The 17,185-nt window shown below is 48.2% G+C and overlaps 1 protein-coding gene across 3 annotated transcripts in view; it reads right to left on the reverse strand.

Moving 5' to 3' along the window:
• Nadsyn1 (NAD synthetase 1) overlaps positions 1–11,918 on the reverse strand; it is a 28,677-nt gene extending 16,759 nt beyond the window's left edge. For all 3 annotated transcript variants that reach the window (XR_003377306.1, XM_005351590.3, XM_026781620.1), the window contains exons 1-8: positions 11,773–11,918; positions 9,971–10,031; positions 8,211–8,327; positions 5,752–5,805; positions 5,171–5,260; positions 1,595–1,646; positions 964–1,052; positions 685–802 (exon numbers count right to left, since the gene is read on the reverse strand). Coding sequence is in view for 2 of the 3 variants with exons in the window: in XM_005351590.3 (XP_005351647.2) it covers positions 685–802; positions 964–1,052; positions 1,595–1,646; positions 5,171–5,260; positions 5,752–5,805; positions 8,211–8,327; positions 9,971–10,031; positions 11,773–11,857 (666 nt within the window). In the remaining variant the exon portion in view is untranslated. The remainder of the gene's footprint in view (positions 1–684; positions 803–963; positions 1,053–1,594; positions 1,647–5,170; positions 5,261–5,751; positions 5,806–8,210; positions 8,328–9,970; positions 10,032–11,772) is intronic.
• Positions 11,919–17,185: the final 5,267 nt, after the last annotated feature.

Below are 17,185 nucleotides of genomic sequence, written 5' to 3' on the forward strand. Positions count from 1 at the left end.
TCTTGTTACTTTGGTCTATCACTGGCTTACCACACTGAACTCTGGTGGTCTTGTTACTTTGGTCTATCACTGGTTCCCTACCAGGAGTGAGTAGACCTGTTAGGTCTTCCCCCAATAATGTCACATGACACCAGGTGTCAGGCATCCCATAGAACATTCACTTTTACTGTCCCTCAGCCCTCAGTGCAATGCTGCAGTCCCTATCTAGCAGGGCCACTGCAGCTAGAGCAGTGTGGTGAGGCAGCATTGAGCTTTAGAGCCACAAGACACACTGGTGACCTTGGGTGACCTCTGTGAGACCTGGATGCTATCCCCTGTCTGTGCCCATCTTCAACCTGTGGCATGTCTATCTGCACCAAGAACTAACAGTACTGTTCCACTGTATCCAAGATCAGTGGCAGGTGCACGCAAGTTGGCATGTGTTTCCAAGACAACCACGGACAGGAACACATCCTCATAGCAGTGTCAATAGAATCTGCTTTATATGATGGCAGTTAGGGCCTGGGGATACAGGAAGAGAAACCTGGGAGGGACCAAGCATGTGTATGAAATACAGCTTCAAACCACAGCCTTAAGTACGCACCAGAGGTGGCTGAGCCCTGCCCCAGGTACCACTGCTCTTGGGGGTTCCTCTGACAGAACCTTAACTTGTGATACTGCTCATCCATCCTGCCCAATGCCTACCTTGGAGGTGGCCATGGTCACCAGATCCACCCTGGTATGGGCTTTACGTAGCATGTGGTGGCTGCCCGAGGCGTTGGTGATGATCTCCACACCATCCAGGCCCATGTCAACGTGAGGGCTGTGGAAAGAGGCAGGCAGAATGACAGCTGGGCTCCTGTGGCCCCTTAGCTATCTAAGGGGACCTCCATAGTTAAGGCCATGACCTCAAGAGGCTACAAAGTCTGGGTCCTTCCACTGGTCAGCCCTGGATGGAGAATGGATGGCAAAGAGTCAGCTGACCTGCGCGGTGTCCAGAGCTCTTCACAGACCTCACTTCCAATACAAGTGTCCCTGGTGGCAAGTACCACATCTCCGAAGGGAACGGTTTTCTGCAGTGGAGAGAAAAGACCACTTCAGATCTCAGGGCTGCTTACTGGGCTACACACTGGCCTCTGACATCTTGAAGGCTACCACACTGTCCCAGGCCCTCGCTAAGGCTTTCCTCACCGTGGGTGTGCCCAGTTCCAGCATATTCGACTTATGCTGACCCCAGGCTCTCTCATTTCCCTACATATAACCACAAGCCACGCAGCTTTGCTGCAGCTACAACAGGTCCTTTCATCCACTCCATCTTCTGCCACCAACAATGTCACCATTCACAAAGGCTGCAAGTAGAGTGAGGACCCCAGGCCCACAGTGCAGCAAGAGGGGCAAAGCTCAGAGATATGCCCGTCACTGGCTGATGGTGGCTTCCTAGAACAGGTCCCTGAATCTGTCTACCTCCATTCAGGGCTGACTCCTGCAGCGGGGCTTGCAGTCAGCTCTCCTGCACTCAGCATGGATTCCACTCTGAACTTCCCATCTACCCAGCTGTGCTCTAACTCCGCCCACCCGCAGCCTACACTGGCAGGAAGCCCTGGGAAGGATGCACCTGCTTTGTCAGGTCCTGTAACATCCGAGGGAGGACATACTCCTCAGTTTGCCTGGAAGGAAAGAATCAAAGCATGGCAAAGCTGAGATGAGGTCCTGGGACACAGGAAGCATGGCGCAGGCATGGACCCTCCATCTCAGCATGCCAGGCTCCTGAGAGTGTTGTGTCCTCAGAGGCAAAGCCACCCATTCATGTAGAGACCCATGGCAGACACTGTAGTACTCATGCATACTGGAGTGTCTCTGCCTCTCTGTTTTCTGAGAGACTTGTGGAGAGGGGGACTGGAATCAGGCCATTGTTCCAAGGGAGAAATGGGGGCTCTTCCTAACCGTGGAAAAGTCCTGCGATGTTTACCTACAGACATAACCACACCTACCTTACCAATGAGACAACAGGGTCATACTCCACAGTCTTTAACAGCAGGGTATTTACCACACACGGCTTTGGTCTACAGGGTCTCATCCTCAAACAAGCCGCTACCTGGTACACTGCTTAGATGCCAAATGCAGAGTACTCTGTGGTGGCCCATGGGCACACTGCCAGTGGTTCTTCTACTTAAGCACAATGCTAGCAGTCATAGAGCTGAGTAGACAAGGCCTCTCCCGCCCATCAACACAGGGAACAGAAACAAGATGCCCACAGACCTCCTCACAGCCACACCATCCTAGAGGAGTCCTCTGTCCCCATCTGTAGGACAGGAAGCAGCAATGTCGCTAAACCAAGATGTTGCTGAGCCACCAGTACATTCATCCTCACCTTTACCAACTCATGCAAAGACCCACTCGGTACTGGCCTGCAGCCCCAGCACTGGACTACAGGACAAGCTCCTATCTCAACAAACAACAAAAGAGAACACTAACAAAATACCCGTATTGTTACATGAAATAAAAAGCTACTGGGTGGATGGCCCAACGTATGTTACAGGAGAATGAGCTCTTTGCACTCTACCCTATTTATGGGTCATCTAAGGACAGACCCAAACGAAGTTCCAGAAGGGCAGGAAGGGGCTGGGGAGGCCATTTCTTCTTACTTGATTTTTATATTAATTTATTCACTGTGTGTATAAGTACATGGGTGTGCACATGCCACAGTGCTCATGCAGAGGTCAGAGGACAACTTTCAGGAACCAGTTTCTGGATACTTTAAAAATATGTATTTATGTGTGCAGGTGTGTGTCTGTCTGTCTGTCTGTCTGTGTGTAGGAATGTGTATATAAGACAGTTGCTCACAGAGACAAGAAGAGGGCATCAGATCCCTTGGAACTCAAGTTACAGACAGTTGTGAGCTGCTTATGGGTGCTGGGAAAATTAACCCAGGTCCTCAGGAAGAACAGCCAGTGCTCTTAATCCCTGAGTCATCCTCCATCCCCTCACTCTTAATTTAATATTATTTTTCTAGACAGAGTCTCACTGTTTAGCCCTGGTTGGCCTGGAACTATATAGAACAGATTGGACTTGAATACACAGAGCAAAGCCTGTCCCTGCCTCCTGTGTGCTGGGATTAAAGGTGTGCACCACTTATTCTTGTGTTGAGGGAAATTTTAACCATATTATAATTGGATAGTATAGCACTCTCATAACACATCCAGAGCACAGATAAAGAAAACAACTTTATACTGTTAACACCAAAACAAAACACAAGAGACACACCCCTCACCCAACAAAACAAAAACCTCTAACACAACGCTGGCATACAAGTCTAGAAACTGAGCCAATTTATGAATAAACCTTAACAAATTCAATCCAAGTTTTTGTTTGTTTGTTGTTTTGTTTTTTCAAGACAGGGTTTCTCTGGGTAGCCCTGGCTGTCCTGGAACTCTCTCTGTAGACCAGACTGGCCTCGAACTCACAGAGATCCTCCTGTCTCTACCTCATGAATGCTGGGTGTGTGTCATCACTGATCGGCTGAATCCAAGTTTAATATTCCACATTCACTTGAATTTAAAGAAGGGCACAAAGGTTTACTCTCTCTGTTCACCTGACATACATGGGAAAGACACTGGGATTCAACATTTATTCTCCATTTTTAAATGGCAGAGCCAGAGAGATGACTGACTCAGCAGTGAAGACCTGAGTTCCTACCCAGCAGTTGTGAATGGCAGTTAACAACTGGCTGTAACTCAGGTCCAGAGGATCCGTGGCCCTCTTTTGGGCTCTGTAGGTACATACATACACACATACACACAGACACACACACACACACACAGAATTAAAAATATATTTTTTTAAATTCACAGTAAAAAACAAAGGGTGGTGAGACATAGGTCTGAAGCCAAATGGAGAAACTCAAGGAGATTTCTGGATAGTTGGGAGAAAGGCAAAAAGCCAAACCTTCTATCCTAGGAATACTCTAGAATGTTGTAGAAATGCTGTCTGGCAAAAGTGAAGAGGATGGGCTGAGAAACGTAAACATGGAAAGAAGTTGTATCAGGTGCACATTACGTAAAGTTCTCCTTGACAGAGGAGAGAAGGAAGTCAACACAATTACAAGACAGGACCAGAATTCACAAGGCCATCCATAAACAGCAACCCTCAGAATCCAGTGGTTTTCCTAGATCAGCTGTCAACCACTTAAAGAATCCTGCTATGACCCTGTTCACAAGGGCAACTGCCAGTTATAGATGGGGGTAACTGGTAGTTTGAATAAGAATGGCCCCATAGGCTCATATATTTGAATGCTTAGAGTGGCACTATTTGAAAGGATTAGCAGGTGTGGCCTTGTGGAGGAAGTGTGTCACTGGGGGTGGGCTTTGGGATTATGAAAGCCCAAGCCAGGCCCAGAGTCTCTCTCTTCTTGATGCCTGTGGATCTGAGTGCAGAACTCAACTGCTTCTCCAGCATCTTATCTGCCTGCGTGCCACCTCTGAAACCGTAAGCCCCAATGACATGCTTTCTTTCATATGAACTGCATGCATGGTGTCTCTTCACAGCAAAAGAACACTAAGACAGTCACCTAAAACACAGAGCAGGGCTTCCCAAATGGGGGCATATCACCTAGGAAATATTTGGTAAAGTCTGGGACGATAGGCTTTTTTGCTCCGTGATAGGATCTTGTGTTCCCCAGGCTGACATGGAGCTCACTAAGTAGCCAAAGTGTCTTTGAAGTCCTGATTCTTCAGTCTTCTCTTCCAAGTACCAGGATGAAGGGTGTACACCACTATGCCTACCTCGTTTACAAGGATTTTGGCTAATGAAGACTACTCAGGTTGGGGCACCTCTGCCTCTGCCAACCATATACCACACAGGACAGACTGTGCCCCTCAGAGAATGAACTGTTCCCAAAGGTAAAATGGGCTATGGGGAGAGTCCATGCTCTAAAGGACAACTTGAGACACAGTGTCCCTCCACTTAAGAGTGACCAGTGACCACTGACTGACAGCTGAGGTCTTATGGTGTCTACTGGCTCAGACGTAAACTGAGAGCATGGAATCAGCCATGTCTGAATGGCTGGAATAGTCCTCCCACCTCCACAGTGTTCTGCGGCTCACCTCCCAACAGAGGCTGTTGTGCTGAGGATGTCTAATGAACACTTGGTGTGTGGTCCCAACTCATGGCAGCCGAAGCACCCAACACTCACCGGCTCCTGGACCAGGGGGTGAACCAGCGCAGTTCCCGGTAGTTGCCTTCGTTGGCCAAGGCCATCTTGGGCCTGATGAGGAGGATCTTCCTACAGTGGGTGAAAGGACTGATCATACCAACCTCCTGGGACAAGCAGGCCTCTGCCATAAAACTTGCCCCATAGGATAAGGTGAGGTCACTGAGTTAGTTCAAGTCCAGGGCCCTGAGAAAACCTGTTGTGCTTTTTTCTCTAGGTTTAAGCTTTCTGCTTGGGAAAATAAAAGGTCTCTATGACTCCATTAGCCAACAAGTGTACTTTGCTGGAAGCTGGCACACATGTGGGTATGTATGCGTTGGGGGAGGAGCGGCCAGAAGACTTCCCTCACCTTTATTGTCCAGGTGACAAGGATCAAAGCCCAAACAAACCCAACCTTGGGTCTCCTACTCTAGCCTGAGCGAGGGTGGCTGAGGCCCAGAGATGGAGATTCATAGCAGTTGCTGGGACAGTGTACCGTGCTCACTCAGGACACCCCTCAAGATATCCCCCACCTGAGCCAGGCACAGGCATGCCAGCCCCCCGCCTCCCACGACCTCACTTACCGGTTGAGAAAGATGACTCTGCAGTTGTAGCGAACATTCCGGTGCATCACAGGCCTGCAAACAGAAGGGAGGATGCGTGTCTGCATCTCTTGCTGCACAAGAGAGCAGCAAGCAGAGGCAGTGGCACTAACTACAGTCATGTGCTCTTTGCTGTGTGTCTACAGGTGCACTCCCATGCACACACAGGTGGACACCGAAGGTCCTCCTTTTCCAGCTCCACTTTGTTTTTTAGTATTAAACTTTACTTTAGATTTTGTGCGTGTACATTCATGTATGCATGTGTGTATGTACACACAGGTACACATGTATATATCTGTACACACACATCTACATACATACATACACCAATCTGTGTGCATATGTGTATGTATGTCAACATGCACTTGTGCATGTGTATACAGATCTCCTAGAGCTGCAGTTACAGGTGGTTGGGACATACAAGTACATGGAACTGAACTCGGAGTGTACGCAGCATGTGCTCGTAACCATTAAGCCATCTCTCAAGCTTTATTTTTTGAGACAGGGTCTCACTTATCCTGGGGGCTCACAGAAGCAACCCCAGAGACCCTTGTATCCTACCTCCCAGCACTGGGCTTTCAAAGGCATCCTGATGTACATGGTTTGTCACATGGGTCCTGGAGCCCAACTCAGGTCCTCAGATCTGCAGTCCTTTATGCTCAGAGCATCCCCCCAGCCCTTGGATGCTTTGTATTGGCATGAGGTTCCCTCAGATCTTTAGAGAAACCCTCAACGTTCTTCTGTAGCTTTCAAATTCAACTCAAAGGTGTTCTGAAACAAGGCTCCCTCTTCTAAAATATCTCAGAGCTTAGGGTGACTGCTTCCATCACTGCTTGCCTCTGCTGCTGCCTCCCCTAGCCAGAGGCTCACCTGCCCTAATGCTTCCTTCCAAACAGGATCAGAGGTAGGATATATGCAGGGGTACCCTGTCTTTCATCTGTCAACTCCCCCCATCCCAGCCCTAGCCATGGCTCATGCACAGCCACTATAAGCAGCTCATATCATCACGGCTTCTAGTCCTCTCTTAAGCCAAGTAAAGTACATTCGATGATGGGAATGATGTGCTTCCGTTTGTGCAATAGATGTGCAAAATACTAGATGATTACATAAAGCAGGGCCTCAGACAGCATGCTTCAGCTAGCCCTCTGGAGGTGGAGGCAGGAGGATCAGATGTTTGATGTCAAACTCAGCTACACATAGTTCAGGGGCAACCTGGGTTATATAAGACCCTGACCCAAAGAAACCAAGCCTGATTGGCGGTAAAATGGCCCTAAGGGGTAAGGAACTTGCTGCCAGGGCAGACCACCTGAGTTCCAGCTCTGGGACCCACGTGGTGGAAGGAGAGACTGACTCCCACACACATGCTGTGGTATATAAGCACACACAAAATAAATAAATACATCAAAAAATTAGAAAACCAGACTAAAATCCAGAACCAAACTAAACACAACAACAACGAAAATGAACCAAAAAAAAAAATGTAACAGGGTTTTCTAGCTAGAGGAGGCATTAAAACAAGGACAGACATCACCAGATAATGATCAGAGCTGTCATCACACAGACATTTTCAAGTTTAGTCAGAAGGCAGAACACAGGAAGCACTTCATGTGAGAGCATGCTGTGGTCTTCCATATACAAAGAACTCTCCAGCCAGGCGGTGGTGGCGCACGCCTTTAATCCCAGCACTCAGGAGGTAGAGGCAGGTGGAACTCTGTGAGTTTGAGGCCAGCCTGGTCTACAAGAGCTAGTTCCAGGACAGGCACCAAAGCTACAGAGAAACCCTGTCTCAAAAACAAAAAAAAAAAACAAAAAAAAAAGAAAGAAAAGAAAAAGCAAAGAACTCTCCAAACAAATAAGACAGCTGTATTCAGAGCTCCCAAACTAGGCAACTCTACAACAGTACACAATGATCACCGACTAGGAAAATGCTGAACTCCTTGGTTAATAGAGTAAATCAGGGCTGGGGAAGAGGCTCCACAGTGCACAGCACTTGCTGCTCTAGCAGAGGCCCAACCACAGAGACCACTATGCAAAGAGGTCAAACCACTATGGTCAGGCACACACTTGAAGGTTCTAGGCCACTGTGCTGGGTGAAGCCATACTTGAGAAAGCCAGGTCACTCAAGGCTTCATGGATGGTATGTCCCTAGGAGCAGCTCCCACAAAATTCACCATGAAGAAAACTGTGTGGCAGGATGAACATTTAGCTTGTGCAGAGTGTGTTCATGGGTGCCCAGAAACCCCTAGAAGAACTCAGAAACTGCTTCCAAGAGTTATTGCCTTGGGGAGGTTAAGCGGCTACAGGGCTGAGCAAAACTGACATTCAACATAGAGGTTTTAATGTCCCACTCAGACCCTATGGCCCTGATGAAGGGGCGCGGGGTGTCTTGAACTTGCCTTTCTTCTGAGCATCCCCTTCCACACCCGCATACTGGCACTTACATGCCCACATCACAGATGATGTCCTGAGTGACGGAAGAATCCAGAAGGGCAGCCAGGACTTGGAGCGAATGCAGGAGTGTGTCTGACTCGTGATAATGATCCCAGCATCCATAGCCACTGAGGAGAGAGGGAGCAGGCCAGTGAGGGGCTAGGAGCGGCCAGGAGGGGCCCAGGGATACCATAATGGTTGGGTCAGGCACCAGGTTTTCCAGAGCCTTCCAGGTGAGTGAGTTGTTAAGAACAAATTCAATGAGGGACACAGATAGAATGGGAGAGATTCAGGATTCTATGGAGAGACATTAGACTAAAGAAGCAGGTTAACCCAGGTGGATAAGGAGGAGGATGCCTTGGGGCTGATATAAAGTGCGGGAGAGAAGTACGTGTCTGCTTCCCTTATATCCAGATGTCAGAGCAGTGGTTCTCAACCTTCCTAACGCTGCGACCCTTGAATACAGTTCCTCATGTTGTAGTGACCCCCAACCATAAAATTATTTTGTTGCCGTTTATAAATATACTTTCATTACGTTATAAATTATATTGTAAATATCTGTATGTATCTCCCCCCCCCCCCAAAGAGGTCTCGACCCACAGGTTGAGAACTACTGCATTAGAATACAGGAGGGAGGGGGACAAAGAGGAGAGGACAATCTGAAACACACGGCTGGTCAGGAGCCTCAAAGACAGACAGGTACCCCAAACCAGAGAGGAGCTGTAGCTGGTAATGGCCACACAAGGAAGTGGCCTAGCAAGAGGACAGAAGAAATCAAGTTATCAGTTTCTCTATTCTCTCAAAAAGGGCACCAGAAAGAGACCATTAAAAGATGCTGAGATTAAAAAAAAAAAAAATGCCGAGATGAAACCCCTTTCTGGCCAAATAGGTAAATGAAAACATGGGGTTAATGAGATCTTGGCTCAGTGGGTCAAGGCCTTTCCCACCATGACTGATGGCCTGGGTTTGATGCCCAGACCCCCACACCCCTACACACACAAAATGCACATGTTCCCAAATAAATGCAATAACTTTTTTTTAAGGGATTAGAGAGATAGCTCACTTGCTCTTGCAGAGGACCTGGGTTTAATTCCTGCAGCCACATGGTGGCTCACAACTACCAATTTCAGGGGATCCAACATGCTCTTCCTGCCTTTGTGGGCACCCGTCATGAAGGTGCTGCACAGAGAGATGTGCAAGCAAAAGACCCATACACACAAAACAAATAAAAATAAAAATTTTCTTTTTAATTACAAAAAGAAAGAAAACGAAAACCAGGGGAGGTGTCTCAGTGCCATGTAAGATACCATGGGAGCCATTGCAAACAGCTCTGAGGCTGCAGGTGCAAAAATCAAGGCATCTATAGAACTAGTGTCTGCTACAGATTGCTCCCTGCTTCAAATATGGTATCTGCATTGCTCCTCAGCATTTTGGCTCAGAGCAGTTGCAAAGAGGGCATCTTGCTGGTGGCCTCATATGGGGGAGGCAAACAGGCTTCCTGGGGCCTTTATTTAAGATGCCACTCATGGTGATTTAATTCCCTCTCTCATGCCCCACCTCTCAACATCATAACCCAGCGTGGTCCAACCTCGTCCCTCTATTTGCCCACTAGAAGCCTGGAGTCATCCAGCCTTCACCACCTGCCCTGGCCCAGTCCCACTCTCAAGTTGCTTTGCATTTCTTCTGCTCTTAGTACTGCCCCTCTTCTTCCCATCTTTTGATACCACTACCTGCCCTCCCAGTGGTGGGATGCCAGTGTGCTTAGCCATACCATATTTCCAGTTCTGGTCCAAGCCTGTATCTTGCACCTCTGGCTTTAGCAATTTGAATACCTAAATGGAGAGAGAGGTAGGGAGAAAGAATTCAGCAGCTAGAACGCATTTGAAGGCAAGAAAAGCAGGGTGCTGCAGCAATACAGCCAGAGCCAGGCTCTGTGGTGTGCACAGCCCACTGGAGCCAGGTCTGTTAACAGCAGAGGAGAGCAGGCACCTGAACTCATCTATATACACTTGCAGGAGACGAGAAACAGGGAGGATAGTGTAGTACTTTCTCATCAGACTGTCTTGGAACACCAGTCCACAAATAATGACATAGAGACTTACCAATTATGAAAGTTTCGCCTTAGCTTAGGCTTCCAAACTAGCTCTTATAACTTAAATTAACCTGCTTCTATTCTACATTCTGCCAAGTGGCTTGGTTACCTCTCCTTTGTATAGTACATTCAACTTGTTCCACCTCTAGCTGGTGTCTGCCTGCCTCTCTTCATCCCCGAGTTCTCGCTCTTCCTGGAAATCCCACCTATCTTCTCTCTCGATGCAGCTCTTGATTAAGCCCCTCACAGTGACACATCTTCACACAGTGTAAACAAGTATTCTGCATCGGGGGGGGGCCTTTCGCACTGGGGAGGGCTAAGTCACACTGTGGTAGGTAATCAATTTGCAGACACCAAGACCAGCTTTAGGAAAAAGCAGTAGACAGATCGTGAAGGCTTCCAACTCTAGTATGGTGCCAGCAGCTAGCACTCACACCAGGTTGACAGCTGCTGCCAACACGCAGGCGAGGTACCCCATCTTCACCCCATAAACTCTGTCAAGACATAGACTCTGACAAGAAAAGCAGGTCAATATATACTAAAAAAATAAAAACACCTGGGCTGGCCAGATAGCTCAGAGGTAAAGGCGCTTACTGCCAAGCCTGACAACCCAAGTTTACATAGAGCAGTGGTCCTCAACTTTCCTAATGCTGCTAGGCTTTAATACAATTCTTCATGCTGTGGTGACCCCTAACCATAACATTATTTTCATTGCTACTTCCTAACTGTAACTTTGCTACTGCTATGAATCATAATGTAAATATCAAACATGCAGGATATGTGATATGTGACCCCTGTGAGTCATTCAACCTCAAAGGGTTTGCAACAGACAGGTTGAGAACTGCTGACATCGACCTACATGGTGGAAGGAGACACCCGACTCCTGCAAGCAGTCCTCTGACCACTAGCACACGATGACAAGCATGCGTACATGCAATAAATAATAATAAACGTGGGGTTCTGTTGGCTTTTAATGCTGACTCTTGTAGTTTAGTCTTCTTACAGGGGCGGCTCAGCACGGAAAATATGAAGTGGGAATTCTGCAGCGACACTCTCCTTTGAGCTGAGAGCTCACCGTTTATCCGCTTTTCCGGTTCAGTATGCATTTTCCCAATGCCCATCTACCAGGAATGTCCTCAGAGACCCTACAGCACCGTTCCCACGGAAACAGCTCCAAGGACGGGCAGCTCTGCCCCAGGAGACACTAGAAATCCACCAGATCTTAGAAGATGGCTGAGGGCAGTGTCTACCCAGCCAGGTAGGATGCCCCCATCTCCATTCCTGCTTTGCTACTCCACGTGTCCCCCAAACTGGGAAGTCCCCCTAAAAGCTCACTAGCGCCAAGTCATTACCCTTTTATCTGTTCTCACGCCCAGCGCTGTGAGTCTCTCCCAGGCAAAGTTGTGCACTGGTCTTGAGAGCCATACCCTGATCTTTGTGGACTTTGGGTTCTTCCGGTCCCCCGTCACCCCTAGACTCACTCTTTAAAATCCTCTGGAAATTGCCCTCAAAATCCAGGGCCCACTGGTTGAGTGCACAAGTGGCTACGGTCACCTTTCGGCCCATTCTGGTTTGCAGGCTGCCGGCAGGGACCCTGAACAGACACTGCACTGCAACCTACAGCGCCACTGCCCGGACTGCGCATGCGCAGCTTGTCCTTCCTAGAGGCACCGCCCCTTGGACCGCCATAGCTCCTCCCCTATGCTCGTCATTGCCCAGCCTCTTCCCGACTCCTCGAGAAACGCGCCTTTTACCCGGAAGCCTCTCCCCTACGCCCTCCTCAGCCACACCCCGCCTCCTTCTTCTGCATGCCTGAGCAAAGCATCCTTTGGGAAGGCCCGGCCTCTGGGGCAGCCAAGTAGCGCCAGAGAAGTGCGCATGCGCAGCGAGGTTGTCTCGAAGCCCCGCCTGTACACTAAGTCAGAGCGCAGAGCCACGCCCCCACCGGTTTTTTCTGGACCTCCTCCATGCACGCTTTTGCCAGGTTTGATTTTGATATATCATGAATGGCTCATTCCTGCTACCAAAGGTGGCGTCTGGTTTGCTTTCTGTCGCTGTGATAAACACGCGACCAAAAGCAGCTGGGAGGAAAGGGTTCACTTCACCTTATAGGCCATATAGTCTGTTATGTAGAGAAGTTGAGGCAAAGACTGAAGCAGAGTCCAAAGATGGTTGACCACAGCATACAGGCTTGCTTCAAAGGTTGCTTAGCCTGCTTTTTTAACACCATTCAGGATCATCAGCCCAGGGACAGCACCACTTACTGTGGGCCAGGCCCCCCCACATCTATAAACAGTTAAGAAAATGTCTCATGTTTTCATGTGGTGGCGCTTGCCTTTAATCCCAGAACTAGGAGGCAGAGGCAGGCATATCTCAGTGAGTTCAAGGCCAGCCTAGTCTACTAAGCGAGTTCCAGGACAGCTAGGACTGTTACATAGAGAAACCCTGTCTCGGAAAAAAACAAACGAACAAAACCTGCCTCAATCTTCTGCACAGGCCAATCTAATGGAGACAGTTCCTCAAGTGAAGTTCCCTCTTCCAAAGGGTTTTTAGTTTGTGTCATGTGAACAAAAACAAGGCAGCACAGTTGGGTAAACACTCCCGTATTTATGCGTGAGTCACCCGGAGGGAGCCCTTTCTCATCCCTGACCCTCTTGCACGCAAGCAAGGTAGATGCTTCTCCAGATCAGGTCCCTCCTTTTCAGCCCTTTTCCCTCAGACAAAAGCCAATTCAAACCCTTCAGCCATTCCAAGAAAGTTCTTAGAACAGAGCCTTGCTAGATGGGGTGCACCTGTGTGTTAAGAGTTACAGCTCTGAGGGGAAAGGGATCCCCAGGACAAGTGTTGCAGCTCTGAAGGCAAAAGTATCCTGGCAGTCGGGAGCCAAGGAATACCAGGAAGTCACACCGTGCAACAAACCTCACATAAGAGATTTCTTGGGAAAGACGTAAGAGGGTGGCTGCCTCTGCTCAGATAAGAAGCAGAGAACTGAATGGGGAGGCAGGCTTTATATAGGGTTTCTTGGGGGCAGAGTTTTCCAGATTGGAGATTTCCAGGGTGATATTTGGTGTGATTTCAAGTCTTGGGTTTGGGACGAGCCCAGGGATTGGTGGTAGGTTTTTCAAAATCCAGAAGTAAGGTTGGACTTTTTACCCTGTCCTGTGACTGCACACATCAGTCTTTGACAGTTAGAAGCAACTCTCAGGAGCCTGGGGACCATTTTCAGGGAAGGTCTGTCTCTATCATCAGACAACAAACTCTACTGACCTGGACTGAAGTAAACTGAACTTGTAGGGTAAAAGGTCTAAGTCCACTTTGAAAAGCTACCAAACCCCACCAGTCTCTGAGCATAAAATTCCGTCAGTTCTTGGCTTGGCTTGACATATCACCAATCCTCCCCTCCCGCCCCCCCGCCCCGGAAATCTCCTGCTCAGTTCCCTGCTGCTTCTCACTCAAGGAGAGACAGCAACCCTCATGTGTTTCTTCCAATAAATCTCTTGTGTGAGGTTATTGTTTGTGGTATTCTGTGGCTCCTGACAGCCAGGATACCTTTCCCTTCAGGGTCATAACATCTGCATTAGGGAAACTTTTCCCCTCAGAGCAGAGCTGTAACACTTCCATTGGGGAAACTTTCCCTCTCAGAGAAGCAACACCTCTGTGGTGGTTTGAAAAAAAATGGGCCACCAAAGGGGTGGCACTATTAGGAGGTGCCTTGTTGGAGGAGGTGTGGCCTTGTTGAAGGAAGTGTGTCACTTGTCACTGTGGGGGCTTGCTTTGAGGTCTCTTTTCTTAAGCTTCACTAAGTGTGACAATCAGTTGACTTCCTGTTGCCTGCAAGATGTAGGACTCCCAGCTATTCCCCCAGCACCATGTCTGCCTGCACGCCACCATGTTCCCCACCATGATGATAATGGACTGAACCTCTGAAACTATAAGGAAACCCTCCCCCAACAATTAAATGTTTTGTTTATAAGATTGCTGTGGTCATGGTGTCTCTTCACAGCAATAAAAACCCTAACTAAGACAGCCTCCTTTGGGGAAGCCTCTCCCCTCAGCTGTAACACCTGTATTAGGGTATTAGGGAAGTGTTCCGAGAACCTTTGTTCTTACCACTTCTCTAACTCCTGAGACACCCCTCCCCTAAGATCCTTCTGTGTGGCTTTCTTGAATCGGACTTTAAACGTGACTGATTCTGGAGGTCACATATCTGCACCGTATCTGCTCGTTGCCACAGAAGGCCTCTCTGAGATGTGCAGTATGAGGCCAGTGCCTGCTACATTACTTTCCAAGGACTTCAAGGGGGGTTGTTGTTGTTTTATCAAAACCATTTACGTCTTGAACTGGGGAGGTGGCTCAGTTGGTCAAGCACTTGCCTTGCAAGTAGGAGTTTGATTCTTAGATCACCAGTTTCAAAACAAAGCTGGCATGGTGGCAACTGCTCATAATCCTAGCTGTGGGGTGCCAGCCTAGTCGACTTGGCACAAGGTCCATACTGGTAAGAGCATGCCACAAAACAAAACAAAAACCCACAGGTGCTGGGAAATGACACCCAAGTTGCCTTCTGGCCTATATGCATAGGTATACGCGCACACACACACACACACACACACACACACACACACACACACCCCACCTCTTGACGTGGGCCCACGTGGGCGACTGATGGGTGACCTTTTGCTATTCGAAGGCTGAAAACTCCAATCTTAGATCAAGCTACAACCATTCTGAACATACGCTCTCATTAAAACCATGTTTTTACAATGCACACACAGACCACACTCCATTTCATCGCCATCCTTTCCGAATGCCATTCAGTGCCCTGTTCCCTACTCCATTAATCCTACATTGCAGGAGTAGACTGAAGATTCGGTTGCCCAGCTCTACCCCCAGCTGCCTTGCAAAACTCCTTTCAGTGATTGGCACATTGTGTGGCAGACAATTAGGACCTGGTTTGGTACTGTTCTCAAGGAAGGCTAAGACATGTCATTCAAGAACAGCCACACTGGCCAGTTAGTTAGTCTAGTCAATCAGTGAGACCCAATTTCAATGAGAGACCCTATCTCAAAGGACAAGATGAAGAGAGATAGGGAAATACCCTTGATATAGGCCTCTCGTTTCCACAGGTGCACACACACACATTCACACACATACACACACACACGATCCAATTTGAAAGGGTTGCACTAGTCAAATATGAGATTGTACAACATAGTGTCAATAAGTAAAAAAACAAAACAAAACCCACTGTTCCACCCCGATAAAAGTAACTTAATGGCTTCGGTTGGCAAGATGGAGCAGCAGGGAAAGTGTTTGCTGCGCAAGCCTGGCTACCTGGGTTCAATCCCTGAAACTCACATAAAGGTAGAAAGAGAGAACTGGCTCCACACAGGGGTCAGTATGTGCCCCCCAAATGAGCACACACATAGTGGTTCTCAACCAGATCTCCTGCATATCATATATTTACATTATGATTCATAACAATAGCAAAATTACAGTAACAAAGTAGCAATGAAATAATTTTATGGTTGGAGTCACCACAACAGGAACTGTATTAAAGGATCATAGCTTTAGGAAGGTAGAGGACCACTGCACTAAAGTAATAAATAAGAAATATATTTTTCTGTCTTTTTGACATAGGGTTTCTCTGTGTAGCTCTGGCTGTCTTGTTACTTATTCTGTAGACCAGGCTGGTTTCAAACTCAGAGATCAGCCTGCCTGTGCCTCCCTAGTGCTGGAATTAAAGGCATGTGTCACCATTTAATTCTTAAAAATTTTCAAAAGTTAAAGAGTTGAATTCCTGATAGAAAACTATCAAATAATAAATAATAGTTTAATAATAAGGTTGAAGGGATGATGAAATCAAGTCAACTTTTTGTACCAAAAAGTAACCGATGCCCCCCAGTGTCCTCAATGAATGCTATGTCACCAGGGTCAAAGGATGCTTGGGAACGTTGTATTTACCAGTCTCAAAGTATCAATCCACTTATTTACTCATTAATCAAGAAAAAGGGTGTGTGTGTGTGAGAGATGGTTCAGAGATTAAGAGCACTGGCTGTGCTTACAGAGAATTCAGGTTCGATTCCCAGCACCCACAGTTTGACTGGAACAACTCCAATTCCAGGGGTGACCATGTATGTGTGTATGTATGTATGCAAAGGCTGCCAGGTATCCTGGAACCGAAGTTACTGACGGATGAGCTACCATGTGGGTGCTGGGGATTGTAACCCTAGTCCTCTGGAAAATCAGCGAGTACTCTTAGTTGCTGAGCCATCTCTCCAGCTCCCACCCCATATTCTGCATAACCTATTATTCTATAAAATGTGTACCCTGACTGGATCCCGGGTTTGAGAAAAGAGCAATATAGGACATTGTTGGGCAGCTGGGGCACCAACAGTGGCTAACAGTTCTGAAGTCATTTATGTTTTCCGTTAGTTTTGTTGTGGCAGCAGAGGAAACTTTCCCTGGCTGGGGGTGGGGTTGAGGGCGGGGGCGAGGGAGGGGGTAGCGGAGTGAGGGTACTACAACTAACTAAAGTCAGGTGGCGGGGAGGAAAGAGATGAAACGAAAGAATGAAATCTAGGCAGCTGTTCAAAGTTGCTATTTTAAGGCTCAGGGGCCTTGAATGCAGGTTGGGCTTTCCCCAAAAACCTTCCTGGGGACCAAGGTGTGACTGAGTTCTGCCTGCCAGGGAGCCTGTTGGGCTGTCAGGCTAGGGCCTCAGCCTTTTGCACCCCTCCACGTCTCCTGGTCCCACCACTGTGCACCAGATGTTCCTTTAGGTAGGAGCTTTGCAGCAGGGTAAACTGAGGTATTGGGACGGGCGGGCTCCGAGCCTGCACGGTGGAGTCCATATTTGCATCCTTTCGGCCACCAAGCGTACCCTGGGGAGGAGTG

This window comes from Microtus ochrogaster, chromosome 8 (genome assembly GCF_000317375.1).
Source record: "Microtus ochrogaster isolate Prairie Vole_2 chromosome 8, MicOch1.0, whole genome shotgun sequence".
Lineage (NCBI taxonomy): Eukaryota > Metazoa > Chordata > Mammalia > Rodentia > Cricetidae > Microtus > Microtus ochrogaster.